The 27,705-nt window shown below is 55.3% G+C and overlaps 2 protein-coding genes across 10 annotated transcripts; one reads left to right on the top strand and one right to left on the bottom strand.

Annotated features, from left to right (window-relative positions):
* On the top strand, positions 1–13,121 carry Flii (flightless I actin binding protein). 2 transcript variants are annotated; one of them, NM_001302207.1, is made up of 30 exons: positions 1–137; positions 1,996–2,106; positions 2,402–2,473; positions 3,819–3,899; positions 4,179–4,264; positions 4,518–4,679; positions 4,866–4,969; positions 5,407–5,582; positions 5,660–5,817; positions 6,102–6,186; positions 6,479–6,626; positions 6,770–6,903; positions 7,046–7,258; positions 7,392–7,571; positions 8,157–8,239; positions 8,344–8,418; positions 8,599–8,682; positions 8,973–9,144; positions 9,751–9,855; positions 9,936–10,127; positions 10,421–10,609; positions 10,720–10,859; positions 10,932–11,172; positions 11,307–11,461; positions 11,538–11,598; positions 11,675–11,803; positions 11,874–11,980; positions 12,128–12,233; positions 12,610–12,675; positions 12,817–13,121. In NM_001302207.1, the coding sequence occupies exons 1-30, from the start codon at positions 75–77 to the stop codon at positions 12,949–12,951; spliced, it is 3,813 nt and encodes a 1,270-aa protein (NP_001289136.1). In that variant the 5' UTR covers positions 1–74; the 3' UTR covers positions 12,952–13,121. The 2 variants fall into 2 exon arrangements, with proteins under 2 accessions (NP_001289136.1, NP_071292.1); NM_022009.2 differs by having other exon boundaries at positions 6,767–6,903.
* Llgl1 (LLGL1 scribble cell polarity complex component) lies at positions 13,078–27,592 on the bottom strand. 8 transcript variants are annotated; one of them, NM_001159405.2, is made up of 22 exons: positions 27,323–27,564; positions 24,383–24,480; positions 22,514–22,595; positions 22,283–22,413; positions 21,142–21,297; positions 20,909–21,071; positions 20,691–20,826; positions 20,458–20,512; positions 20,151–20,305; positions 19,852–20,075; positions 19,616–19,683; positions 18,567–18,720; positions 18,371–18,475; positions 17,537–17,829; positions 17,136–17,283; positions 16,824–16,977; positions 15,633–15,928; positions 15,000–15,264; positions 14,771–14,885; positions 14,536–14,642; positions 14,223–14,343; positions 13,078–14,135 (listed from the first exon to the last, which is right to left on the bottom strand). In NM_001159405.2, exons 1-22 carry the CDS (start codon positions 27,401–27,403, stop codon positions 14,054–14,056), a joined length of 3,189 nt encoding a protein of 1,062 aa, NP_001152877.1. In that variant the 5' UTR covers positions 27,404–27,564; the 3' UTR covers positions 13,078–14,053. The 8 variants fall into 8 exon arrangements, 6 of the variants coding, with proteins under 6 accessions (NP_001152877.1, NP_001365765.1, NP_001152876.1 ...); NM_001378836.1 differs by having other exon boundaries at positions 20,691–20,823; NR_166135.1 differs by lacking the exon at positions 20,458–20,512.
* Positions 27,593–27,705: the final 113 nt, after the last annotated feature.

Below are 27,705 nucleotides of genomic sequence, written 5' to 3'. Positions count from 1 at the left end.
GGGGCCGGCGCTGACCCAGCCCGCGGCTCTCGGCCGCCCCGCGTCCTCCCTGCCCGTAAGAGAGCTGCGCCACCATGGAGGCCACCGGGGTGCTGCCGTTCGTGCGCGGCGTGGACCTCAGCGGCAACGACTTCAAGGTTAGCTGGGGGAGAAGGGGAAAGGCGACCCCTAGGCCGTCTCCCCGGGCCGCTTCCTCTGCGCTTCCGGGACCGGCGGGCGGGGCGGGCGGGCCTCCGCGAGTCTTCCCGGGCCTGCCCCGCCCGGGGCGGAAGACCTGGGCGGGGGCTCCGGGGGTCTGGGGCCGCGCGGGATTTGAGCCCTCAGGCCGCGAACCGGACCCCATGCCACCGAGGGAATACGCCCTAGCCAGCCACCGCCCCACACTGTGGTCTCGGGACGTCACTTCTCCCTCCGCGAACTCGGGGTTCTCTCCAGTCCTAGGGGCTCAGGAACAGCCCGTTTGGTGGCGTGTAATGGAAAGAGATCTGTTAGTAAGGAGTGTGACAGGTGCGCCAGGTCCTAGGCGGCAAGTCTGTTCAACTGCTAGACTAGGGGGACAAGCAGCCAGCAGCCCTGGTTCTTGACTATAAAGAGCCAGGCTATGGGCGTGGTGGTGCACGCCTCTAATTCCAGCTCTTGGGAGGCGGAGGCAGGTGGATCTTTGACTTCGTGGTCAGCCTGCTCTTAAAAGCAAGTTCCCGGACAGCCATAGCTATATCGAGAAACCCTGTCTTGACTTGAAGAAAAAAAAAATGTGCCGGCTAGACCCAGGCCCAAAGAGAGAAAAGCTGGCCCCGAAGGACAGCTCAGAAGCCTGGACCTTCTCCACCGCCTGGTCGAGTCCTTTAGATATCAGATTGGGGGATGCAGGAGGAGGTGGGCTCCTCCCGTGTTCACCTGCACACGGACACATGTTGGATCCCGTACACTGTGGGCATCACTTCATCCTGTCTACATACCCACCATCCTCACTTGTGGTCTCTATTCTCTCTCCACTGGGAACGTCTGAGTTACCTTAGGGAACGTGACTGGAAGAAGAGGTGTTACAGTAGCAAAAGGCAATTGAGCTTCATGCTGCTCAGATGTCAAAACTGCCAGGAGTAGCCTGGAGGGAGTGGCAAATGCCTTTAATTCCAACACTGGGGAGGCAGAGGCAGGCAGATCTCTGAGTTAGAGGCCAGCCTGGACACAAAATGAGTTCCAGGACAGCAGGGACTACACAGAGAAACCCTGTAATTGGGAGTTACAGGGGGACAAAACCTTAGGCTGGTGTGGTGGCACAGACCTTTAATTCCAGCATTCAGGAGGCAGAGGCAGGTGGATCTCTGTGAGTCTGAGGCCAGCCTGGTCTACAGAGTGAGTTCCAGGACAGCCAAGGCTACACACAGAGAAACCCTGTCTTTAATTTAAAAAAATAATTATTTATTATTTATATGTAAGTACACTGTATCTGTCTTCAGACACACCAGTAGAGGGTGTCAGATGTCATTACAGATGATTGTAAGCCACCATGTGGTTGCTAGAATTTGAACTCAGGACCTTCATAAAAACAGTCAGTGCTCTTAACCACTGAGCTATCTCTCCAGCCCCAAGAAACCCTGTCTTGAAAAACAACAAACAAAAAGGCCAGGGATGCTGAAGTGGGCATTGCATGTGAGGAATGAATGAATGAATGAATGACACTGTTCAAGGAACATTGGGGAGCTGGGCTCTTAGTGCAATCCCAGACAGCCAAACTGCCTTGGAACCCCAGGCAAAGCAATGTGAGTTCCACTAAGCACAGTGGAATGCTGAGGAACCCTTGAAACACACCAGGGACAGACTCCAGCTGGAGAGACACGTTTGGGCCAGGATGTTTGTCCTTTGGGAGCTTTCGTTTAGTGCCATTCTGTGAGTAAGAAAGAGAAATGTTCTCTAGGGACCACAGAAGGTGATGAGAGGAGGCACTCATCTCCTAGACTGTCCTCACCCTCCTGTTTCCTCCCCACCCCCCAGGGTGGCTACTTCCCTGAGAATGTTAAGGCTATGACCAGCCTGCGATGGCTAAAGCTGAATCGCACAGGCCTCTGCTACCTGCCTGAAGAACTTGCGGCTCTGCAGAAGCTGGTAAGGGATGTAGGCGGCGGGGCGCGGGGAGGGTCCTATCCTAGGGGCTAGGCCAGGTTGGCATACTCTGCAAAAAAGGGGAGTGGAATCAAGAGAAAACAGAAATAGCTGTGGGTGAAGCTGATGGTGTGTGTGTGGGGGCACATCCACCTGGGAGGTATGCAAGGCAGGTGATGGTGTGTAAAGGAGAGGGGACTGTTGGGATGGCCTTCCCAGATGGTGCAGTTACAGGGCTGCAGGCAGGGGCTGGATACCTTAGGTCCCCACCTGAACCTTTGACTCTTGTCCTGTCCAGGAGCACCTGTCTGTGAGCCACAACCATCTGACCACGCTTCACGGCGAACTGTCTAGCCTGCCTTCGCTTCGGGTGAGTGTTCGCCTGGGCTGCGGTAGGGTCAGGCGCGGGCCAGTGTCTCCACCCTCCTCCCCTCTGTGCCCGTGTTGCTGCAAGAGAGCTCATATGAATGGGAGAACTTTCTGAGAGAAAAGAGAGGACATTTCAAAACCCACCACCTCTCTGGATGGCTGTGAACACAGCAGTGTAGGCAGAACACAGTACTAGGCCACATTAGTGTGTCTAGTGTGCTTCTAACCTACCACATAGGTAAAGACTCTAGCCACACAAAAGTCACCCCCAGACAGCAGTGTAGCTGGTGTGACTGGGCCTAGAAGGTAGCTTGAAAATCAGGCCCTTGCCAGCCTTACAGGCTTCAGTTAGGATTATCCTTCACAGGGCCAGAACCCCAAGATGTTCAGAGTCCAGGATCTGGACTTGGGCTCCCTGACTCTAAACCAGGGCTTTGCCACTTAACTGGCTTAGTTACTTTTCTGTTGTGACAAAGCACAGGACTAAGGCAACTTAAAGAATATATTTCATTTGGAGATTCACAGTTCCAAGGGCTAGAGTCCACGACCATCTCAGTGAGGGGAACATGACAGCAGGCAGGCAGGCATGGCACTGGAGCAGTAGCTGAGAGCTCATGTGTTGAGACAACCATGAAGCAGAAAGAACTAGCTGGGAGTGGTGTGGGCTTTTGAAACCTCAAAGCTTGCCTTCGGTGATATACCTCCTCCAATAAGGCCACACCTCCTAGCCCTTCCCAAACAGCTCTACCAGTTAGGGACCAAGCATTCAAATATATGTGTCTATGGGGGCCATTCACATCTACACCATCACATTGGCTAAGTAGCTTTGGCAAGTTCCTCCATTTCCTCCAGCAGGTAGGTTGCACTTAAAAAAATAGATTGCAGGGCCGGGCATGGTGGCGCATGCCTTTGATCCCAGCACTCAGTAGGCAGAGGCAGGCAGATCTCTTGAGTTTGAGGCCAACCTGGTCTACACATTGAGTTTTAGGATCTACATAATGAGACCCTGTCTTGGTTAAAAAAAAAAAAAAAAAGGTGAGTGGGGATACAGTCCAGTGACAACATGCATGCTTTTCACACGTAAAGCCTTGGGCTTCCATCCTAGTACCATAACTCTGAGGGCCCCATATTGGCCTTGGAGGCACGCTGACATTGGGTTTTAAAGTTTGAAGAGGCACTCACTGGGAGGCTGGGAGAAGCCCACCAGATGTCGTGTGTGAGCAAAGGTCAGAGGAGGGAGAATTCTCAGACCTGGCCTCCAGTTTCCGAAGGAGCTCCCCACCTGGCCTGAGCTTCTCTCTCAGAGCAGAAAATGAGGATCCCAAGTTCTTTCCTTATACTCCTAGGCCATTGTAGCTCGGGCCAACAGCCTGAAGAATTCCGGAGTCCCTGATGACATCTTCAAGCTGGATGATCTCTCTGTTCTGGTCAGTGGTTACCTGCCCATCTGGCCCCTGTGATGCTCATTCAGTCCTCACTCATAGCTGCCTCAAGGGCCGCCATCATCCCTTAGAGTGGTCAATGCTGAGCCCACATCACTTGTACACTCAGTTCCCTAGCCCAGTCCCCTTTTCACTCAATCTATATCCCTGAACGTTCTTGTCACTCCATGTCCAATGTCCTGCCAGATCCCTGGGTATGGCAGAGGCATGGGGACGGTGTGTGTGTGGGGGGCACCCTGGCCTGACCTTGTCCCTGCTCCCTAGGACTTGAGCCATAACCAGTTGACAGAATGCCCACGGGAGCTGGAGAATGCCAAGAACATGCTGGTGCTCAACCTCAGCCACAACGGGTACTGGGGAGATCAAGGGCATGGCAGGTGGGCCGTGCAGAGCCAGGTGGGCAGTGCAGAGCCAGGTGCAGAGCCAGGTGGGCAGTGCAGAGCCAGGTGCAGAGCCAGGTGGGCAGTGCAGAGCCAGGTGAGGAGCCAGGTGGGCAGTGCAGAGCCAGGTGCAGAGCCAGGTGGGCAGTGCAGAGCCAGGTGGGCAGTGCAGAGCCAGGTGGGATGGAAGACTGATTTTCAGGCTTTCCCCTCTGTACTACAGCATCGACTCCATCCCCAACCAGCTGTTCATCAACCTTACGGACTTGCTGTACCTGGACCTCAGTGAAAACCGCCTAGAGAGCCTTCCCCCTCAAATGCGCCGCCTCGTGCACCTTCAGACACTGGTGCTGAATGGAAACCCGCTGCTACATGCACAGCTCCGGTAGGTGCCTTGCTTTTCCTTGCTTCCTAGGAGTCCTGACCCTTCCCACCCTAGGCCTCAGGCCTCAGCACTGGCCTGTGCTTGCTATACATCTTGTCCCCCTCTTTGGTCATGCCCTCCTGCCCACTCCATCCCTAGAGTCCCTTGAGTGGACTTACCCTAGGGTGGCAAATCCTTTCCTCACAGGCAGCTCCCAGCCATGATGGCCCTACAGACCCTGCATCTGAGGAACACTCAACGCACCCAGAGCAACCTCCCCACCAGCCTGGAGGGCCTGAGCAACCTTTCAGGTCTGGACTGTCTGGGGAGCCCCTAAGGTTCTCACCCCTTTGAGCTTACCAGCTTCCTTGGGAATAAAGGGGCCGAGTCCTGCTTCTTGTCATGTCTCGCAGATATGTTAGGTAGGGGCTTGCTGTGTGACTCTGGCTGCCTGGCCTGGCTTGATACTTACTGTGTAGGCAGATTGGCCTTGAACTCATAGCGGTCCCCTGTCTGAGCATCTCAAGTGCTGACATTACAGTTCTGCACACAGTGGTCAATTTCCATTGGGTTTCTGTCACTAGGCCACCTGCTATGAGGAGTCTCTCAAGTGTAGAAACTGCAGGTCATACAAATTACTTGCCTAAGACCACACAACCTGGTTGTAGAATAGTTGGAATTCACACTGAGGCTTGTTCCTGGTGACTGCTGTATGGGTCCTAACTGATGTGCCCTTCCAATGTCCCAGATGTGGACCTGTCGTGCAATGACTTGACAAGGGTGCCGGAGTGCCTGTACACCCTCCCCAGCCTGCGCCGCCTCAACCTCAGTAGCAACCAGATTGCAGAGCTGTCCCTGTGCATCGACCAGTGGGTGCACCTGGAGACCTTGAATCTGTCCCGGAACCAGCTCACCTCCCTGCCTGTGAGCCTGTGCCTGGGACATTGGGTGGGCCAGGCAGGAGTGCTGGTTCTGTTCTAACTGACTTCCTGCTTCTCTAGTCAGCCATCTGCAAGCTCACCAAGCTGAAGAAGCTGTACCTCAACTCCAACAAGCTGGACTTTGATGGGCTGCCTTCTGGCATCGGCAAGCTCACCAGCCTGGAGGAATTCATGGCTGCCAACAACAACCTAGAACTGATTCCTGAAAGTCTCTGCAGGTGCTGGGCAGGCTGGCGTGGGGTGGGAGCTCACACTTGGCGATCTGTCTGCATCCTGCTAATGACTGATTTGCCTTTAGGGATGAGACCCATCCCACCCCACACCCAACTTGAGGTTCTCAGAGTACCTGTTAGGAAGCTAGTGTGGTCCCATCCTCTTCTGAAAATCACTGGCCCTCATATGGATCCCTTGCTCTAAGACAAAGAATTGGGAAGTCACCTTTCGCCTGGCCCTAACTGGAACGCCAGATCCCCTAAGGCTCTGTCGGGCTCTGTCTTTACAGGTGCCCAAAACTGAAGAAACTCGTCCTGAATAAGAACCGCCTGGTGACCCTTCCTGAGGCCATCCACTTCCTGACAGAGATCCAGGTCAGGCAGCTGGGCCAGTGTTGGAGTAGAGGCAGGGTATCAGGAAAGATGGATGGAGCAGAGGGTGTGCCTGTATCTCAGACTGAGAGACCCAGCAGTAGCCTTCCAGGGTCAGTGCTACTGGGGTGAGCACCTTCTTCACAGCACACCTTTGTGTCTGTCACTGAAGCCCCACAGGCAGCTGCAGAGTAGCCAGGGTCAGAACTTAGTTCCTGGTCCCAGGCAGAGACTGAAATTAGAGGCTGCTTGGAGGTAAGTGTCCAGACCAGCAGCACCTCTGCTCACGTAACAGGTCCTGGATGTTCGAGAAAACCCCAGCTTGGTCATGCCGCCCAAGCCTGCTGACCGCACCGCCGAGTGGTACAACATTGACTTCTCGCTACAGAACCAGCTGAGGCTGGCGGGCGCCTCCCCGGCCACAGTGGCTGCTGCTGCAGCTGGTGAGTGGAATGCGCTCTCGCCCAGGAGCAAGGGCACTTCTCTGCTTCCCCCTCTGCACACTGGGTACCAGGGTGGGGTTGCCCTCGGGCTGTATGTCCAGTAGCCAACCCAGTGGCTCAGATGATTGCATTCCCTGAAGTAGGGAGCGGGTCCAAGGACCCCTTGGCTCGCAAGATGCGGCTACGGAGGCGCAAGGACTCAGCACAGGATGTCCAGGCCAAGCAAGTGCTAAAGGGCATGTCAGATGTTGCCCAGGAGAAAAACAAAAACCAAGAGGTAAGTCAGGTCAGGGCTGGGCTGGACTCTCAGAAGGAAGAGGGGCCCTGAGCAGAGAATGGCTAATGCAAAGGCCCTGTGGTGAGGGCAGGAAGAGGCCAGTCTTAGTGTCTCAGTAGAGTCACTGCTCCTCTGTCCCCAGGAAAGCATAGATGCCCGGGCACCAGGGGGAAAGGTACGACGCTGGGACCAGGGCCTGGAGAAGCCACGCCTTGACTACTCGGAGTTCTTTACGGAGGATGTGGGCCAGCTGCCTGGTTTGACCATCTGGCAAATTGAGAACTTTGTGCCTGTTCTGGTGGAAGAAGCCTTCCATGGCAAGTTCTACGAGGCTGACTGCTACATTGTGCTCAAGGTGGGGCTGGCTCCTAGTGTTCTGCATGGTGTGACGCAGTGAGGCTGGGGGATGGGAGTTGATGCAGCTGTGGCTGTGCATGTAGCCTGGAAGGCCAGCAAAGCCCTCATGGCTGATTACTTGGTCTCCTCAGACCTTCCTGGATGACAGCGGCTCCCTGAACTGGGAGATCTACTACTGGATTGGTGGGGAGGCCACACTTGACAAGAAAGCCTGTTCCGCCATTCATGCAGTCAATCTGCGCAACTACCTGGGTGCTGAGTGCCGTACTGTTCGAGAGGAGATGGGTGACGAGAGTGAGGAGTTCCTGCAGGTGCAGCCAGAGATACACACAGAAGGGAACTCGGGCCACATGTACAGAGGTGGGGCAGGGGGCTAAGGCCAAAGGTAGTATAACAAGAGACCTCAGACAGCAAGGTGAGGTCTGGAGAGCCTAAGGTGGTCAGAGCTGAGCGGGAGGGAGTGGCAGGTTGCTTTAAAGGAGATAGACAGGTTAAGGAATGTAGCTGTGAGATAGGGCTGGGACCAATAGCTGTTAGAGTAATTACTGGCTCGGGGTTATAGGCAGAGCCAAACCTAAAAATAAACCACAAAACCAGTCGGCAAACTGACTTACCTCTGCTACCAGCTGGGCTCCCTTTAGAGAGATAGCAGGCAGCTGGAGCGTTTACTTTAGGCCTCCCCCCCACCCCCCAGGTTTGCAAGCTTCCATAAACACTGTCCAGACTGTCCTTCATTTGGGACAGTTTTGTGCAGCCCTGTGCTCCAGTATATACCTCATCCTGTTTAGAATAACTGTAGGTTTGCACACACGCTTCAGCTGTATAAACTACCAAGTCTGGCAGGTACTTGGTGGAGGAGGGAACAACTCAATGATGAACCATCCTCACACACATAGGTGTTTGACAATGACATCTCCTACATTGAAGGCGGAACAGCCAGTGGCTTCTATACTGTGGAAGATACACACTATGTTACCAGGTAAGCATGCAGCAATGGGTGGGCCGGGGCTGGGTGGAAGCAAGGCTGTTGAAGTCAGGTGGACCCGGGTGCTCACAGTAAATTATTCTTGCTCTGTTCCCCAGGATGTACCGTGTATATGGGAAAAAGAACATCAAATTGGAGCCTGTGCCCCTCAAAGGGTCCTCACTAGATCCAAGGTGAGCTCCCTGGTACTACAGGAAGCAGGGGTGCTTGTCCTCAGTTGCCTCCCATCTATGAAGAAGCAACCTTGATAACTTCTCAGAGCCTGGCAGAAAAGCCTGAGGTCTGCCCAAAAAGGGAACCAGAGCCCCATCTTTTGAGTCAGTCTACATTACAGCTCTTCCTGTCTTATCCAGGTTTGTGTTTCTCCTGGACCAAGGGCTGGACATTTATGTGTGGCGGGGGGCCCAGGCCACACTGAGTAACACGACTAAGGCCAGGTAGGTGGATCTTACGGAATATTCTGGGCAAAAGAAGGCATCCCCCTGGGCTGGTGAGATGGCTCAGCAGGTAAGAGCACCCGACTGCTCTTCTGAAGGTCCGGAGTTCAAATCCTAGCAACCACATGGTGGCTCACAACCATTTGTAACGAGATCTGACTCCCTCTTCTGAAGTGTCTGAAGACAGCTACAGTGTACTTACATATAATAAATAAATCTTTAAAAAAAAAAAAAGAAGGCATCCCCTAAGAACAACATGGCCTTACTGAGGGGTTTGCATATATCCTTAGGCTCTTTGCAGAGAAAATAAACAAGAATGAGCGGAAAGGGAAGGCGGAAATCACACTCCTGGTGCAGGGCCAAGAGCCCCCAGGGTTCTGGGATGTGCTGGGTGGAGAGCCTTCTGAGATCAAGAATCATGTGCCTGATGACTTTTGGCCACCCCAGCCCAAGCTATACAAGGTGAGTCATGGTGTCGCTGTCGGCAGGTACCGAATCAGCTTGGTACATTGGTATTGCTTTGAGAGAAGGAGGCGTCTATCACCTGGATGAGAAGCTCAGGTCTGGAAGGCAGCTTTGAGGGTGGAGTCCGAATGCTCTTCCAGAAGGTAGACCAGAAGTCTCAGTTGAACATTTGCTTTAGTTTTTTTGAGTGGCAAAAGACTAAGATTCTTATGAGCAGGAAAGAGATAAGTCAGAAACAGGGCCGGGCACTGGTGGCACACGCCTTTAATATCAGCACTTGGGAGGCAGAGGCAGGCGGATTTCTGAGTTCAAGGACAGCCTGGTCTACAGAGTGAGTTCCAGGACAGCCAGGGCTACACAGAGAAACCCTGCCTCAAAAAAAAAAAAGGATATTTAAAAACTGCCCTTCCAGGGGCTTGGACAGGGGCTCTGTAACAGAGTACTTGCCTGGTGTGGACAAAACCCTGGTACTGCTGCCTACTCTAAGAAAAAAACAATAAACACTAAACCCTTCCATTGGTAAGAGCTCTTTAAAATGCCATTCATTTTGAAGGGAACACAGCAAGGTGGGGGTCTGCCATTCCCATCATTTCTTCCTGCCAGGTGGGCCTGGGTCTGGGCTACTTGGAGCTTCCGCAGATCAACTACAAGCTCTCAGTGGAACACAAAAAACGGCCCAAGGTGGAGCTGATGCCAGGAATGAGGCTGGTAAGATGGAGGAGGCTGGACATGGGTCCTGTGTAGTTCTGTGCGTTCCCAGTGCTGACCTCCAACCGTTTGTCCCACAGCTGCAGAGCCTACTGGACACACGATGCGTGTACATCCTGGACTGCTGGTCTGATGTATTCATCTGGCTGGGCCGCAAGTCCCCACGCCTAGTGCGTGCAGCAGCACTCAAACTTGGCCAGGAGCTATGTGGGATGCTACACCGGCCACGACATACAGTGGTCAGCCGCAGCCTGGAGGGCACCGAGGCCCAGGTATGCCCCCACACCCAGAAGCCTGCTCATCATGCCCTATGCCCTCTGCTGCTGGCCAACTACTACAGAGGTGGCCAAATCCACTTTTCTTTGCTGAACCACCCCCTCTGTAGCCTGTCCCAACTTCTGTTTGCTAAGCTACACCTCCCCAAGCCCTAGCTCCAGCTCCTGGTAGACGCTACCCCGAGTGCTAACCAGCTTTTCCAGGCCTACACAATCCCTCTAGCCTCTCCAGCCTCTGACCTTAGTTGTGCTATGCCCCTCCAGCTATGGCATTACACTGTTCAACACAGGTGTTCAAGGCCAAGTTCAAGAACTGGGACGATGTGTTGACAGTGGACTACACACGGAATGCAGAGGCTGTGCTTCAGGGCCAGGGCCTCTCTGGGAAGGTGAAGCGTGACACTGAGAAGACAGACCAGATGAAGGCTGACCTCACTGCACTCTTCCTACCTCGGCAGCCCCCCATGCCCCTGGCTGAGGTGGGTGAGGCCTCTGTGTGTGTGCGGAGGGGGAGGGGAGGCGGGGGGGACATGAGAGGGAGGGGCTCTGCACAGCATGGTGCTCACATCTCCTTGATGACGGCTAACAGGCAGAGCAGCTGATGGAGGAGTGGAATGAGGACCTGGATGGCATGGAGGGCTTCGTGCTGGAGGGCCGCAAGTTCACTCGACTGCCAGAGGAGGAGTTTGGCCACTTCTACACACAGGACTGCTATGTCTTCCTCTGCAGGTGCCAGAGCAAAACCTCAGCCTCTTGTTCTTTTCCCTGTGCAACCCTTGCTCACCACTGTTTGAATCGCAGGTACTGGGTACCTGTGGAGTACGAGGAGGAAGAGAAGACAGAAGACAAGGAGGGGAAGGCCTCGGCAGAGGCCAGAGAAGGGGAGGAAGCAGCAGCGGAGGCAGAGGAGAAGCAGCCAGAGGAGGACTTTCAGTGCATCGTTTACTTCTGGCAGGGCCGGGAGGCCTCCAACATGGGCTGGCTGACCTTCACATTCAGTCTTCAGAAGAAGTTTGAGAGCCTCTTCCCTGGCAAGCTGGAGGTGTGTATTCACACAAGCCCTGAACTGTGCCCCATGGCCTGTGCTTGGGATGGTAGTATGATCAAACCAGGCCTGAGGGAGCTTGGCCCTTGGAGGCAGGGTCTAGGGAACTACCCAGCACTTCTGATCTCCAGGTAGTACGTATGACACAGCAGCAGGAGAACCCCAAGTTCCTATCCCATTTCAAAAGAAAGTTCATCATTCACCGAGGCAAGAGGAAGGTGACCCAGGGTACTCTTCAGCCGACCCTCTATCAGATCCGCACCAACGGCAGTGCCCTCTGCACCCGGTGGGTACCTGGCTTGGGGAGGGGACAGGATTCCATGGTGGAGGTAACACTGCTGACACCACCACCCCCTCCCCAGGTGCATCCAGATTAACACTGACTCCAGCCTTCTCAACTCTGAGTTCTGCTTCATCCTCAAGGTGAGGCTGTGGGCAGGACAGCAGAGCAGGGTGGTGGGCAAGAATCAAGCTGACCCAAGCACTTGTGCATACCCAGGTCCCCTTTGAAAGCGAGGACAACCAAGGCATTGTGTATGCCTGGGTAGGTCGGGCATCAGACCCCGACGAAGCCAAGCTGGCAGAGGACATCCTGAACACTATGTTTGATGCATCCTACAGCAAACAGGTGACAGAGGTGGGGGCAGGCAGGAAGGGAAGAGCAGATGAGGGCCCTGGCTGACCAGCCCTTCTCACAGGTCATCAATGAAGGCGAGGAGCCAGAGAACTTCTTCTGGGTAGGCATTGGTGCACAGAAACCCTATGATGACGATGCGGAGTACATGAAGCACACGAGGCTCTTCAGGTGAGTACCCCTCATCCCTCCCCTAGCTTCTGTGCACACACGGGGACACACAAGGCCTATGACAATGACACAAAGTACATGAAGCACACAGGGCTCTTCAGGTGGATCCTTCTAACCTTGCCCTTCACCTTGGCTGTTGCCCGACAGGTGCTCCAATGAGAAGGGTTACTTCGCAGTGACTGAGAAATGCTCTGACTTTTGCCAAGATGACCTGGCAGACGATGACATCATGCTGCTAGACAATGGCCAAGAAGTGAGACATTCTCCCACCTCAGAGCCTGCCTTCTGGATTAAGATGAGACGCTATAGCTGGGAATACTGGGGCCAGGGGCAGCCTTCCCACCAGCCACATGTGGAGCACTGAGCATCATATACAAAGGCCCTGGGCTCAGTTGTTTTTTTTTTTTCAGAGACAAGGTTTCTCTGTATAGTATTGGCTGTCCTGGAATTCACTTTGTAGACCAGGCTGGCCTCGAACTCAGAAATCCGCCTGTCTCTGCCTCCCAAGTGCTGGGATTAAAGGCGTGCGCCACCACTGCCCAGCCTGGGCTCAGTTTTTTTTTAAAAGCACTATAAACATCAAAAGGGCCAAGAAACCCATGTGACCATTTCATCCTCTGTATCCTCAGGTCTACATGTGGGTTGGGACCCAGACAAGCCAAGTGGAGATCAAACTGAGTCTGAAGGCTTGCCAGGTAAGAGATTACTGAAGCCAGCCTGACGGTTTCAGGAGCCACTTGTCCCTCCCTCATCCTGGATAGACGTTGAGGAAGGGGCACAGTGGTCAGTCCAGCAGGCCTTAGAGGACTACCCAGGCCCATTGTTTTTCTTACCAGGTATACATCCAGCACACACGCTCTAAAGAACATGAGCGGCCACGTCGCCTGCGCCTGGTCCGCAAAGGTAATGAGCAGCGCGCCTTCACCCGCTGCTTCCACGCCTGGAGCACGTTCCGCCAAGCCCCAGCCTAAGCAGTACCTATGACCTCAGACTCCAGTGAGGAAGAGGAGGACTCCTCGTACCTGCTTCAGCTAGCCACAGCCTGCAAGCAGCACACAGCCCCAAGCCCCACCAGTGTGTCCACATGTGTGCAGATGTAGTTTAAAAGATATTAAATGCTTTTATTTTCAATATTAAAAAATCAGTACTTTTAATATTAAAACAACTAGTTTTTAAAAAAAGACAGAAAAGCCGAAGGTGGCATCTACAGGGAAGCCCATCCTCACTGCCGCACACACACGTGCACACACACGCACACACACACCTCTGACTGACTTCAGTCATGACGCCCAGCAGTCTCTAGTCACAGGAGCACACAATACACACAGGCCAGGAGCAAGTACCAAAACTGCTTTAGAAATGACTGGCCAGCTCAGTCCAGGCGTTAGAAAAATACTCTGCTTGAGGAGAAAGGAAGTACAGTATGGAGTGCAAAAGGATGCTCGCACCCCTCCGGCTGAGCTTGAGGCTGGGATGTGTTCAGGGCCCAGCATCAGTCAGCGGGTCCGTGTTAAGGGGCAAGGCAAGACCGACAGATGGTGACGACTAAGGGGAGCAAACCCAGGTCATGCCTGCCTGCGGGGTAGGCAGCCCCTTTCAGTGATGGCCCAAGATGGGCTTGCTGGGGAGCTAGGAGGGTACCAAGTAGAAGAGGGTATGGTTAGTTATCTATGCCCAATGTAGGCTGCAGAGGCACTAGCTACTAAGGTCCAGAGAGCTCCAGTCTCCAGCTAGGCTGGGTCCATAGCAAGATACGGTAGGGGCACATAAGGTCCATGTGCTGGCTCAATAGGCAGGACCTATCAGCCTCAGTGACTCTCCTGTGAAATGGGCTCTGTGGACTGGATAAGCATCAACTCCTACACCCACAGGGTCAGAGGTGGCCTTCTAAATGCACAGGATTTCAGTGCTGCCAGGCCAGGCCCTTTCATGACTGTGGATCCCCTATGCCTGACAGCCAGAGGAAGGCAGCTAGGCTTCGAGGAATGACACCATTAGAGAAGCCTGCAGGGTTCCAGCTGGAGTGAGGGATGGCAGCTGCTGTGTGGTAAGGCCAGGCTGCCCCACAGCACCTCATTTAATCAGAAGGGTGTAGGCCCGACAAGCATCATCTGCCTCCAGGTTCCGCAGGTTCTTCTCAGAGTCCTCAGGAGAGCTGGGGAGGGCAGTAATCAGAAGGGCTGGGGTAAGAAGACCCCTAGTTGCCCTGGGGATGGCGGCTTGGGAGAGCAGCTGGCCTCACCCCAGAAAATCCTTCACATATTCCACGGTGACATCCCCTGTTGTGTCCAGCATGGTATCCCCACTAGCAGCTGAATCAATGGACACAGGCGAGAGAGCGGCCTCGGGTGGTTCCATGGTATCTGTTGGAAGAAGTGCTGCTCAGTATCTACTGTGCACCTAGAGACCAGGTACTAACGACAGAGCACACAGGACACGCATGTGCACACACAGGCGCCCTCCAGCCCTGGCTCAGTGGAACCTGAGCTTACGTCTTAACCCCTCTCCCTCAGGTACCCTCAATGCCTGCCTGCCCCACCCCTGTGCCCTCTCACCAGCTCGCTTGCTGTGGGCAGAGCTAGGGCTTCCTTCGCAGCTCTCTGGGGCCAGAATGATGTCTCTGGTCCCATTAGCCTGGCTCAGCTTGGGTGACTCTTGAAGCCTGTGAAAAAGATGGGAGTGTGATGGAGACTATTACAGGTGCTGCATCTGACCCCCAAACTAGAAATGGGCACTAACACCAGGGGAGTGCAGGGCCCAAGGCGGCTAAGGGACCCATTCCTCACAAACCTGGGCTGGGTGGCATTTTGGGGCCAGCTTATATCCAGAGAACATAGTGGTTCTGTGATGTTGCGAGCACTCAGTGAGAAGCGCTCAAATTCCGATGGAGAAATCAAGTAAAAGCCTGTGGGCGGGAGAAAAGGGCCAAGGAATATTTAAGGGACACTGCCACCGCCAACCCTTGGTGGCCCGGGTTTTCTGTGTAACCCACCACTCATCCCCGACCTGCCCGCCTCACCCTGGCCGTGACGTGTGAAGACACAGGAAGCGATGCCACTGATGTCCTCCTTCCGGATACAGGAGTAGTGCACCTGAGGCCTCAGGCCAGGCACCGAGAAGACGTGGACATCACCCAGGTTGGTGAGGCAGGCAAGGCAGGTCTCGGCATAGTCCTCAGACATCACGCTGGCAAATGTAGCCAGGGCTACCTTCCGCACACGACAGCCTTCATGGGCTGTAAGCTTGAATTTAGTCTTAGCACTCACCTTGGGTAGTGTGAACACCTGTTGACAGACAGACAGGCCCAGCTTAGTCCTAACCACAAAATTCCTCAGCTGCAGACACCCACCTGGCTCTGCAGGCCTCAATCCAACTGTGCATATCAAAGGCCACTCACTTAACCAGCCATCCAGCAGATGGCCTACAGAACAGCCCAGGCTTCACCATGAGCCTCATTTCCACCCTTGGCCAGATCACTGGACATATGCATTTGTCCTATGCCTAGTACTCTCACGGACCAAGATTCAAGCGCTTTCCACCGGCTCTAGGAGAAGGCTGTGAGGTAGAAGGCCTTAGGGGGAACTAAGGCAGGGCTAGACTGCACCCAGTGCTTGAGGGCCTGAATGGATCCTCATCACCCAAGGCAGCTCACCTTGAATTGTTCCTCAGATGCAATGAGCACAGCATGGCCGCCTTGCATGTCTGGCGCCTGGGCCAGGTCCCGGGAAGCCTCATAGGGCTCAGGCAGTGGCCGGCCACGACCATCCAGCACAGCAATGGCCACCACAGGTGCTCGGTGCATTAGCTGCACCTCCTTGCCCAGCACCGCCTCCACTGCCTGCTCAGGCCGCTTCTCTCCGCCTGCTGTGGCTGCTGGAACCTCCAGCGCATAGGCGAACACAGAGCCCGAGTTGGTGCCCGCCCACATGGTGGGCCCGTGGTGGGTCGCTGTGAAGAACACGTAAAGTAGGAAGGCCTTCTGAGAGTCCATTCCCCACAGACCCTTCTCCCTCACCCTCACTGTAACCATCATTTCCTAACTGGCTGCAGGGACCAGTGCGCCCTCCCAGTCTACACTTGCTGTGTGGCCTCAACCCACTGGTCAGAAACACCAGCCCAGATCCAGAGGCACGAGTCACCTTGAGGGCATCTTCAAGGGGGTATCAGGGCCACAACCTAGTACCTGATACCACCAACTCAACACGCTACACCCTCAACTCATTCCAGCAAACGCAGTGCCTCCTGCAAGGCTGGGCACGCTAGCACACTCCTTCAATGCCAACCCTCAGGAGGTAGAGACAGATCTCTGTGAGTTGAGGCCAACATGATTTACATAGCAAGTATCAGGCAGAAGGCCCATGTGGTGAGTCCCTGTCTAAAAAACAAGCAATAAACACAAACAAAAGTAAAAGAGTGAAGTGTGCTGACACACTGGGGTGGTAGCTCAAGTATATGAGGGACTACACACTATTTTGTTTATACTTAGTATGATACAACGTAAAAACCAAAGAACCGCCAACATGAAGCACAGAGAGGACGTGCTCCCACAGAGTCCCTGAGTGATGGCAGCACCAGCTCTGCCTGATCTGTCCCCGACCTCTGCCTCCTGCCTACCACAGGGCCTCAGCCATCCTGGCCCTCACCGTCCGCCTCACCACGGCTCCCTTGCTTCTGTTCAACTCTATAAACCCGCAAACATGTCTCCTAGATGTGCTATACAGGCGGCTGGCTGCCATGGCGTCCCAAAGTGTAGCTCAGCATACAGAAGCTGCTTCTCACACCGCCTCCCCCCAGTACAGAGGTCATCCAGCCTCTCCGACCCTCGTCCCTACCCTGGCCTCACCATCTCGAAGGAACGTGTCAGCAAAGTAGAGGCAGCGTACAACACCGGAGAGCGAGTCGTCAGCAGACCGAGGCTCAATGCGGCGCTGCACGGGTGTCATCTCCAGGTCGTGTGGGCAGGTCTGCTCGGCCAGCTGGGCATTGGCCTCCTGCAACTGGGAGGGCCAGAGGCCAGAGGCGCTCAGACGTGCTCTTCCAAGAGCCCTCTGCCCCGTGTCCAGCAGGATCCCTTCACCCTACAGGGCCCACGGCACCTGACCAGACCGGAGCACTCTGGGTCAGGGCACGGACATGGCTGCCAGCCCCAACTCACCTTGCTACTGGCAGCAGGAGTCCGTTTTTTGCCTGAGACACGGCTCTTGCGGATTCGCCGGAATGACTGTCTCAGTGACTTCTTGAGGGACTTCACCCGTGACAGTGGCCCCTCCATGGCCAAAGAATCATTGGGGTGAAGGGTGCACCTGGGGATGACAGGGCCAACTGTGCTATGGAGCTACACTGCACTCCTGCTCTCCTGGGGGCCAGAGCAACCGGAGCTAGGGCTTGTGCCCACAGCAGCTCCAAGAGCTGACCCGTTCTCCCGCAGGAGGAGAGCGTTTACAAGGGCTTTCCCAACCAGCCTGCTTCTGCACAACCTCTGAAAGGAAACGGAATCCCAGACCACCTTCTCAGGGCTCTGGCTGCCCACCCACCTGGCCACCTCGTGCCACATACCTAGCCAGCACAGGGCTCTTGCGCTGGTAGTCAAAAAGGCCAAAGCCATGACTGGTACCAAAGGCCACGAGGCTCCACTCAGCATGGAGTGTGACAGCAGTGACAGCGGCGGGTGGGAGGCACTGTATCAGCATGCGGGGCTGGAATCCGGCAGGCCACGGCAGCAGCCCCGTGTGTGGGTTCAGCCGCTCGTGACCCTTCCACGTGAAGCCCTCGCGATCCTGAAGAAGATCCACGTTGGCCACACTGACGGCATGCTCTGCTGGGACCTCACTGAGCTCCAGCACCAGCACCTGGACACACAGCAGGAGAGAGGCTGAGTGGCCCCAGAACTCACCTACCCAGCAAATGGCCCCTGAATACCTACAATGTACCAAAGCCTTCACTGAGCTGTGGTGACCTCCTAACATGCTGGCCTCTGCCCTCCTGGAGTCTGTAACTCCTTCCTGAGTCTGCCTTCTACTGAGCAATGACTAGACACTAGGCCCCGAGTGCAGTCAGTGCACAGGTACTCTGTTACAGACCCGCTAGGCCCTGCAGTTGCAGAACACATCTGCACAGCTATATTTCTGCTCCCAGCCTCAAGCCTCTGTGCTTCCCCTACCCTTACTCAAGTCATGGCACCCCACACTGTGATGGCACCCCACACTTTGCATCTGTCCTCACCCCTGCCAACCTTCCCTGGTGTTCCGTTCCCACTCTGACCTACCGCCCACATTGGTTGCCCTCTACTTCACCACACCCTACAGGGCCACCTCCTGCAGAAAGCCTCCCCAATAGCCACATCTGGAGACCGCAGGCCAACCACATCTGGAGACTGCAGGCCAACCGCACCTGGCCTGCAGTGCCAGCTACCACCATCTGGGCTGTGTACTTGCAAAGCGCAACCTTCTGGATTCCTAGCCGGGGGTCATCACTGTAGGGATCAAAGCAGCCCACCTGAAGGGATAAGACGGGATGGTGATGCAGTGCAGAGCTATGACCAGCTCAAAGGCCGGCCCTGAGGGGCAGGGGGAGGGAGGAGAGGCACCTTGCGGAAGGGCGGCCAGTCATCCTCCACAGCCTGGGCCAGGCTGTCAGCATGTTCACAGTCCGTCTGGAAGAGGCCAGCTGTGCTCAGTTTGTAGAGTGGCCTTAGCGCCACACCAGAGGCGTCCCAGAACCGCACAGTGCCATCCTCATGGCTGTAGAGAAGGTGAGTGTCAGAGCCTGCCCCGGGAGATCCACGCCCTCTCAATTATTCTTCCAGTGGCCACTACAGGTACCTACTGCACACAGCAGTAAGCACCCACAATGCAGGAAGAATAGGTACTCAGGCTACACACAATCTCATGCCCCGAGAGCCTTCTGAACAGGTTGGAAGGTAAAGGAATGACCACTTTGACAACCAGGAATTGGCAGAGAGGAGCAATGGGTACCCAGAAATCATAGCACATGCCACAAACCCCAGGTCAGGCAAGAAGCCTAAGGGTGCCTTGCAGGTAAGCAATGGAAAGGCTGGGTGTCAAACGAGGAGAAAGTAGGGAGAGGAAGAGGAGGAGACAAAAGTAAGGTGAAGCACTGGGACAAGCTGCAGAGCCCCACTGGGCTCCCAAGTCAGTCAGAAAGGAACTAGAGAACGAGGTGGTTCAGGCTCCCCAGCATCCCTGAGGCTAGAGCCAGCTCCCAACAGGAAAGGGCGAGCTGCCTTGAGAGGCCTGAGGGTCCCAGACAGGCAGGAGGGAGGGCAGGGCAGTTAGTGAGGCCTGAGTCACCAGTGCCCTGACCTAGCCTGGCGTTTCCAGCACCTGACTGGTAGAGTCAGCAGAGGCCAACCCAGATTTTCCAGTCCATGGCAGGCAAGCCAGGTGGGTGGAGCCTGGGCTGGGCTGGGCTGGAACTCAGTCCCAGGCCAAGAGGAAGTGGAGAGGAGGGCTTTGAGCCAGAATCAAGGGAGGCTTCCTAACAGGAACAACTCAGATCGGATTCACTAGGACTGAGACTGAGTCACTGAGCACTTCAGCACCCAAAGAATCTGGGATGCTCAGAAAACAAATAAGGCCTCCTAGGTGCTGGGCCCTGTCTGCCACCCATACCTACCCAGTGAGCAGCAGCCCACGCTGCGAGGGTTCCTGGGCCAAGTTCCGGCCCCCGGTAATGGGCCAACTCTAAGAAAGACAACAAAGACAGGAGCTTAAAGTTAGGCTGAAGGTCTCTCTCTCATCCTGGCCACATGCCTCCCGCATACCCATCTCCCGTCTGGGCTAGACTACACCCTCCACCAGAACAGCTCCCACCTCACCACCCCTCCCGGGACACAAGACACCCACACTCACCAAGGCACTGGAGGCAGGCTGTGGGCTCTGCTGCTCACCAGCACTTACAATGCGGGCCCACAGCTTGCTGGGGACATTGGCAACATGGGCAGAGCAGGTGATAGCTGACGAATGCAGTGGGGCCAGGTAAGGGGCGGGCACAGCTGGCCAGCCTGGTGTCTGCAGGTCCAGCACCACCAGCTCCTCCTCCAGAAGCACGGCTAAGGCCTGGGGGTTGTCACACTCTGTGGAGTTGGGCGAGTGAGCTCAGCTTACAGCCACACTGGGCTAGCTGGGGGTGAGAGAGGTGGGATACTCACCATCCTCTGGCTGTGTGCTGTGCACCGTGAAGAAGTCAATGACACGAGAGGTGAAGTCCAGGGTCACCAGTGTCTCTGCTCGCAGTACACTCACACAGTGGCGGTCACCATAGCTGGCTCGAGGCATGCCACCACTGAAGATGATAAAGTGGTCTCTGCAAGGGGAGGGAGGCTGTGTGAACCAGGAGCTCCGGGAGTGCAGGGCACATGCTGGATAACCCAGTAAGGGCTGCACCCCTATATACCCGGAGCCTAATCCTCTAGTCCCCAGCCAGACAAGCCCCTCCCACACTGCCCCTCTACCTACCCTGACTCACAGCTCCGCCACAGAATCTTGTTGATGGCCTTGCAGGGGAAGGGGCCTGGGGGTGGGGAGAGTGTCAGACCTCCCATTCCTCACCCTTGTGCCTCTCCCCAAGGTACGGCCCATACCCAGCGATGCCCCCCGGAGGCTCCTTCTGTAGATTTGGCTATGTAGTACCCTCAAGGCCAGCTGGCCCCCTAGTCCCCACCCTCAGCTCAAGCCTCCCCAGTGCTCACCGTAGGGTGTGGTCACTACAGTGGGCTGCAGCGTTGGGGGGCTGCCAGTGTCTGTGGACCAGATGGCATAGCTGCCATCACTGTGTGAGCTGATAATGCTGCTGCCATCACGGCCCCAACACAGGCTCTCCAGCTGCTATGGATGAGGATAGGATGGCATGAGCCAGCAGGTGTGGACAAGGGCCTGGAAGAGGAGCATTCGGGCCTCGTTTGCTTACCTGGTTACCTAGGAAAACGTTGTCCACAGACTGTGTGGCCTGGCTCCAGATGACCAGTAAACCCCGACTGTAGCCTATGAGGATCTTGCTGGGGTCTTGCAGATGTCCCTGGAGTGACTCCACAGGGCCCAAGGCCTTTCCACACCGGTAATCATCTGGCACACTGCAGAGAGTGCCCCAGAGAGTCAGGAGAACTTCCCAGAAATGGGAGGGTCCTCCTGCCTGCTGCTCACCTGCGCAGAACCACATCTGGGCTGAGAGTCTGCCCCTCCAGCAGTGCCAGGGTGGCTACATCCAGGAAGAATATGCTACCACTCTCAGTTCCCAGGGCTGCTGTATTGCCAGCTACGAGCAGGACCACAGTGACACGTGTTAGACTGGCAGGGAAACTGCAGGAAAGAGGAAGAGAGAGTAAGGTGAGCCCATCTACCTGCTGGGGAAGGCAGAACAGGTTGAACCCTTTCTATGGGCTCTCTTATGCCTCTCTGCATTCACAGGGCCTGTTCACAGCACAGGCTGACACCCTGGGAAGGCTATGTGCAGTGTAATTAGCCTACTCAATTATCCCCCAGCATGCCAGCAAAGAAAGGGATAAAAATAAGTTCTCCAGGTCCCAAAAGACTCACAGATCACTTACTACCCTGCTTCTCTCAGGCAGAATCAGAGCACTGCCCCAGCCAGGGTCCCCAATACCAGCTTTCCAGATACCTCAGACATCAGGGGCCCAAACAGTGACCAGGCCAGGCCAGGAAAAACTAACCTGTGGGCAAAGTCTATCCCATTGCAGCTATTTCCAGCACACCTGAGGGCAAGGCTCTCCACCTGGGGAGCCCGGCCTGCTATGCACAGCCAGGCATCCAGCCAGCACCTCACCAAGCCTACCCTGGAGAACCCTCCCGACTATCAACCATGGCCCAGCCGATCCCAACTCAAGAAACCAGCAGGAAGGTCAAATATGGGGGTACACACCAGTAACCCTACACTTGGAAGACTGAGGCTGGAGGATCACTAAAAATTCAAGGCCAGCCTGAGACTTTGCTGATATTACCTTGGCATAGAACTGTCCCAAATCCCTAGAGGGTACTGTGCCAGCCTAAAGGTCTAAGGAGTTGGGTATATAACATTCTATTCACTGGGACCCCCAAAACTAAAGGCTCCCACGGTGGGAAACACAGTCTCTGCCCACTGGCCTCAGTCTCAGCTGGCCACACCTCTAACCCTATCTTCAAAGGATACCACTTCAAGAAGGGTTCTATCCAGGCAGGGCTCCTGAAGCAGAGCCCAACTGTGTCTGCACTGCTTCAGCAGAGCAGGCTCATAGGCCCTCTCTAATTCCTCTGCCCAGTGGCTAGTCCCAGCCTGATCCTCCAGTACCTGGCATTGTCAAAACTGGGTCTGCTGGGTGGGTGGAAGCTGAGGCCTTCCTCCAGGTGGGCGCAGCCATTATGATGGATGATCTCCCAGAGATGCAAGCTGCTGTCATCTAGCAGGGTCAGGAGGCGGCCCTGATGGGACGGAGCAGAGACCAAAATGGGGGTAGCCTGAAGGGGAGGAGAGCACGGGGGTGGGACCACCTGGTGCTAGTAAAGGAGGGGAGCTATTCACCTGACCAGGGAGGAAATGCATCTGGGTGACGGTGGCTGCGTCCCGATGTAGGCCTGTAAATTCCACTCCGGGTGCACCATAGCTAAGGTAACTTGTCAAGAACAAACGTGCAGACAAGCTAGGACAGTCAGACAGGCTCTGCCCATCCAGGAGTCCGGCAGTCTCCTGATGACCCCCACTTCCTAAAGCAACTCTGCTCCTGTATCTGAGGTGCCCACAGAACCCACACAGCGCCCCCAGTAGGGTACTGATATAGGTTTTCAAGCCCTCATCTGTACAGCAGGCCAATGACTCAAACCAGAAAGCTGGTGCCAATGGAATAAGACTAATCACCTGCTCAGCACTGTGGCTCCGGCATGGTACACACGAGGCCGCGGATTCACCTGCACGGACCAAGCGCCTTGCAGTAGAGGTTAACGGGCCTAAGCAGAACAGAGCAGTGCCAGATCAAACAACTCTTGACCATGGTCAAGAACCCCAAGCTCCCTTCAGAGCAGGTAGCCAACAGCTTCCACTACTCAGCTTCCAGATGAGCACAGACTAGAAGACGGGAGACCTGTTTGAACAAGTGCCCCGAGACCCAGAAACTCCAGGACTGATGGAGGCCAGCAAAGCTGAAAGGGCCCAAGAGAGCTAAGAGATGGGTCAGTGATGTTGTCCCAGTGACAAGGAAGGAGCAGTTGCCTGGATATTGAGCTGGGACTCCCTGAAGAGGCTGGCAAGGATGACAAAGAGAGGACAGGGGCAGCTGGCAGGAAGCACAGTCTCCTGGGAGATGAGACTGCCCTGCAGGGGGAAGGGAGGCTCTAGAGACCAACTGTGGCACTTTCCAGCCTCAGTTTCCCAACCTCAGGAGTTCATGGCTACAGGAATTGAGAGGAAAAAGGGAAGAGAAGGAGGATCTAGCTTTGGCTTCCTCATGTATACTAAGCACGAGGGCAATACCCACAAGGACAGCTCTAAGCACCTGGCAGTGTAGACCATGGGCAACTCTGATATGGACACCTTTGATGTGGATACCTCTAACCCAGTACAAGGTCACAGCAAGTGGAGTAGCAGCATAGCATCCACGGGTCTTCGAATGGCAAGCAGCACTCATCTTGGTAACTGTCCCACCAAACACCCAGTGGCCCACAACAGAGGGAAGGACATCCCCTCCAGCCACACTCCCTGACAAGGGACATTACCTCATAAACCACGAGCCACATTCCCACCCCAACCTAGTGCTCCAGCTCTTGGTGAGCAGGTGGAGGGGCACCTTTACCAAGCTGCTTCTAGCCAGACTCTGCACCTCAAGTTTTCCTGAAGGCAGGTTAGGGTGCTATTTCCAGAGTAAGGAGACATTCAGCAGCCTGTTGCCCCACCCCCACCCTGGACTACAGGAAAATGCCTGCATTGTACAGCTCACTCAGCCCATTGTATGGCATCGGTGTCCAGATGGGGGCAGTGTTGCGCTCACCATGCTGAGCCTGGCACTGCCCTCCCGCCCTGGGTTGAACACATGGGGTCTTCGTATTTGTGTGTGTGTGTGTGTGTGTGTGTGTGTGTACACATGTACTCTTTCTCTCATCAGGGCTCACAGGCCACCCCTAACTGCCCCAGTCACAGCTGCCAAGATGATGGTAGGATTACCTAAGAATTGGTAGGCTGAAAGGCAGCAAGGGACAGCCATTGTTACTGCAAACCGACCTCCCCTCCAATCACCCATCTCCCAACCAAAAGACCCTCTCATTTCCGAAAGGAGTCATCACAGGCACACAGGCACAGCGACCTCTTCAGAAGCCCCAACAAGCACAGCTGTCTCCATGAAGCACCTGCCATGCTAAGACTCCAGCATGAAGTGAGCAGCACCTCAGAAGCAAAGGATACATCTTGACGGCCCCAGATCTGGTGCCGATGGCCATGATGCGGAGCTCAGGATCGAAGGCCAAGGCGCTGGGCTGATTGGGGAAGCCATGCTCCACAGTCTATGAGGGAAGAAAGGGTTCTATGGGCAAAATACCCTGGGGCTTCTGCTTCTAATTGGCCCAGAAGGTGCTGTCCACCTCCCCACACGGAGAGCCGGAAAACAGGAATCCCAGCACCATCAGAGGTGGGGATAGCACCTGGGACCTGAGTATTGTCCATGTCGATGCTGGTGCTACCTACCTGCTTCTCCGCTCTTTGTGAGGCCAGGTCCTTCCCTATACACTAAGTTCCAATACGTACTCCTTCCTTTGGTGTGACTGTGCCTCTTCCCACTGGCCCACCCATGCACAAGTGTGGTTGGGACATGAATACCTTCATGAGGTGTCAAATATGGACTGGTAGCACATGGCTATAATCATAGCATTTGGAACGCTAAGACAGGAGGATCCCAAGATAGAGGACAGCATGGACCACATGATGTGATGACGTCTCAGAAATAAATACATAAATAAAAGAGGCCATCTACATGGAGCTAGCCATCGGGGAGGGAGAGGTGGGGTGGCAGGGTCTACACAAGCAGTCTTGGGCTGATCACAGTACTCCATCCAGCCTGCTTACACTTAGCAGTGACAGCAAGCCATCCAAGAGATCAGGGCCACCAACCAACCGACCAACCACGGCAGTTGGCTCGGGAATTCCCTTTCCCACAGAACTGCCATGCCCTGTCTAGACCTGACTTCCTCTAGTTAGCCCCAGGCTTAGCGTTCCGTGTCCAAGAGACACCAGAACACGACAGCACGGTAAGTCCCCACAGTCCTTAGTGGGCACCACCAGACTCGTTTTATGGAAGAGGCTAGATCCCTATCTAGTGCCTACCCTTTGCACCCCAACTCCAATCAATCCCTGAGCTCTACTGTCTTACTTCTAAGACTCACAAAAGTAACCCTTCCCACACCCTGCTCCAGGCCCACCCAATGCCTGCCTGGACCAGTGCTCAGTCACCGGTGGAAACCAGCCAGCCAGTCCTACCTCCTCTACTTGGGGCCCTCCAGGAGATGCCTTCTGATCCACAGCCAAAGCCTAGGCCTCACCATGTGGTCCTTCTCTGGGCATCCCAGTTCACCTGACTCCCACCCCAAAGCACTTGGCTCTTTGGCTAGGCAGCTGACTAAAGCTTTGGCATCCTCTGCATTCCTTCTGTTCCCCCCCCCGCACCCCCCCCCCCCCGACCACACTGTGCAGGTTACCTGGCACTCCCAAATGACCAGCTCTGAAAGGCCTCCCTAACTGGTCCCGCCTACGTCAGCATCCCAGTCCATATTCCCACACCCTCATCACACCATATTTTATCCACAGCTCTAGCCAACCCTGTGAACTACTATATATTCTGCCCTTCTGTTTTGGCTTTTTTGTCCGCATCCTTTCCCAGGGAATAAACCACCCCTTCAATGAAGAATTGTCCGCCATGCCCTGGTACCAAGGAGGTAGGGATCCAAATTAAACTAGTAGGAGATGCACATCCTACAGGCAATTTGTAATTTGTGGTCTGAGCTGGATTTAAACCCAATACCCACTGGTCACCCTGGACTACAAGTCCAAACTCAAGAATCTGGGGCTCACTATTCTCTAGAGATCTCCTAACACCCCCTGTGGCAATCAAACTCGTTCCCCAAGATGACCTATCTCCTATCATTGCTTCCCACTCAAATCGGGCCTCACCCTCCTCAACTCCTACCCACTGTAGCATCATCAGTCAGGGGAAGCCATGCTTCAGAGACTCATCACAACTGTGGAGGTCCCCACTACACACCCCATTCACTGGCTAAAACCCACTCTCTTCTTGTTTCATGGGGCACACCCTCACGGTGAGCCAAAAAGAGGCTCCCATCTGAGAAGCCTCTCCTGGCAGCTCTTTAGTTATGGTGTCTGTAAAGCCTGGCACCCCCTGATCATTGCTGAGATCGCAACAAGAAAAAACTGAGCCATGGCAGGGTCTCCCCCTGAAAGTGCCTCCTAAGAGAAGTCCAGGGTCCCTAAGTTCTACTCAGGACAGTAGCAGCTGCTTCAAAACTCCTACTCCACTGCTATCACACAGCAAGGCAAGGAAAGATAAGCGGCCCTCTCCCTACTGAACCTCAGTTTTTTTTTTTTTGTTTGTTTGTTTGTTTTTTAACGTGTGTAATGGAAATGAGAAATCGAATCCTCAACAGCAAGATGCACACAGGCTCTGGGATAAAAGTAACATCTAATCAGAGCCCCACCAGTACAGATAAGAGTTAGGCTTGTGGGGCTCTATACTGGTCAGTGCAGACTAGGTGGGAGCTGAGGCCTTTCCCGGGTCTCTTCTGTATCTCGTCTCTCCAACTTTAGTAAGGTCAGGAACTGGCCGGGTCGCAAGGACATCCAGAATCCACAAGGGGGAAACTGGCCTCATTTCATGGCGGGGGAAACTGAGGCACTAAGGTTTGAAATGCAGTTGAGCATACAGACCAGCACATCCCTTGAACTAGGGACCCCAAGGTAGGGCAGAGCCTGGTGAGAAAAGTGGAGGCGCAGGGATTTCCCAGCCCCCCCACCCCCCACTTTTCCCTCTCTCGCCCGCCTAAGAGTTAAAGAAAACAAAACCTGGCCCTGAATGTCCCTCAGCCGAGCCGGGCTACACACCAAAAATGAAAGAAAAGAGGCCAAGAGCGAAAGGCAGATAGGTCGGAGGACCCCACTGAGCCCAAGGGACACCGGGAGAGATATCAGGGGTTCAGAGACCAGGAGCCCGAAAGCGCACGGCACGGCGCGGGGCGCAGCCCGACACCCCAACCAGGCACACCCGAGCAGCGCGGCGCTCGCAGGGCAGAGGCGGCCCGATGTGGCCCGCCTGAGCCGCCGGCGCCCCCGCCGCCGCACCTTGTGGAAGGCGAAGAGCTCCTGCTTAAGCTTCTCGCGCTGCGGGTCGGCGCCCTGCCGCCGGAACCGAAACTTCATCATCTTGCGCCCGCCTCCGCCACCGCCGCGGGATGCGCCCGGCCCCGCCGGTCCTGAGGCGCGGGGCGGGGCCTGCACGGAGGCGCGGGACGCCACGGACGCCCGCCCGACCCACGACGTGAGCGTGCCCGCCGTGCCGTGCCGCCCCTTGCTCGCCAGACAATGGGCGAGGACGGGGCCCCCGGGCTCGCCGGGCTCGCCGGGGGGGGGGGGCAGTCACGCATGCGCAATGGTGCGGGGCCTGCTGGGACTTGTAGTCCGAAGGTGGGTCCCAACCGTGGGAAGCTGGGCTGTGGTTTGCTAAA

Source organism: Mus musculus, chromosome 11 (genome assembly GCF_000001635.26).
Source record: "Mus musculus strain C57BL/6J chromosome 11, GRCm38.p6 C57BL/6J".
Classification (NCBI taxonomy): Eukaryota; Metazoa; Chordata; class Mammalia; order Rodentia; family Muridae; genus Mus; species Mus musculus.
The sequence above is the reverse complement of the archived record's forward strand: the minus strand, read 5'-3'. Positions and strand labels throughout refer to the sequence as shown.

Coding starts and splice junctions, on each gene's coding strand:
- Llgl1 (NM_001159405.2), bottom strand. CDS start 27,403: ATGATGAAGTTTCGGTTCCGGCGGCAGGGCGCCGACCCGCAGCGCGAG. Junction 24,481..27,322: donor AGCTCTTCGCCTTCCACAAG/GTGCGGCGGCGG, acceptor CTTCCCTCATAG/ACTGTGGAGCATGGCTTCCC. Junction 14,136..14,222: donor TATGTGAAGGATTTTCTGGG/GTGAGGCCAGCT, acceptor TGCCCTCCCCAG/CTCTCCTGAGGACTCTGAGA.
- Flii (NM_022009.2), top strand. CDS start 75: ATGGAGGCCACCGGGGTGCTGCCGTTCGTGCGCGGCGTGGACCTCAGC. Junction 2,107..2,401: donor TTGCGGCTCTGCAGAAGCTG/GTAAGGGATGTA, acceptor TGTCCTGTCCAG/GAGCACCTGTCTGTGAGCCA. Junction 6,187..6,478: donor ACTTCCTGACAGAGATCCAG/GTCAGGCAGCTG, acceptor CTCACGTAACAG/GTCCTGGATGTTCGAGAAAA.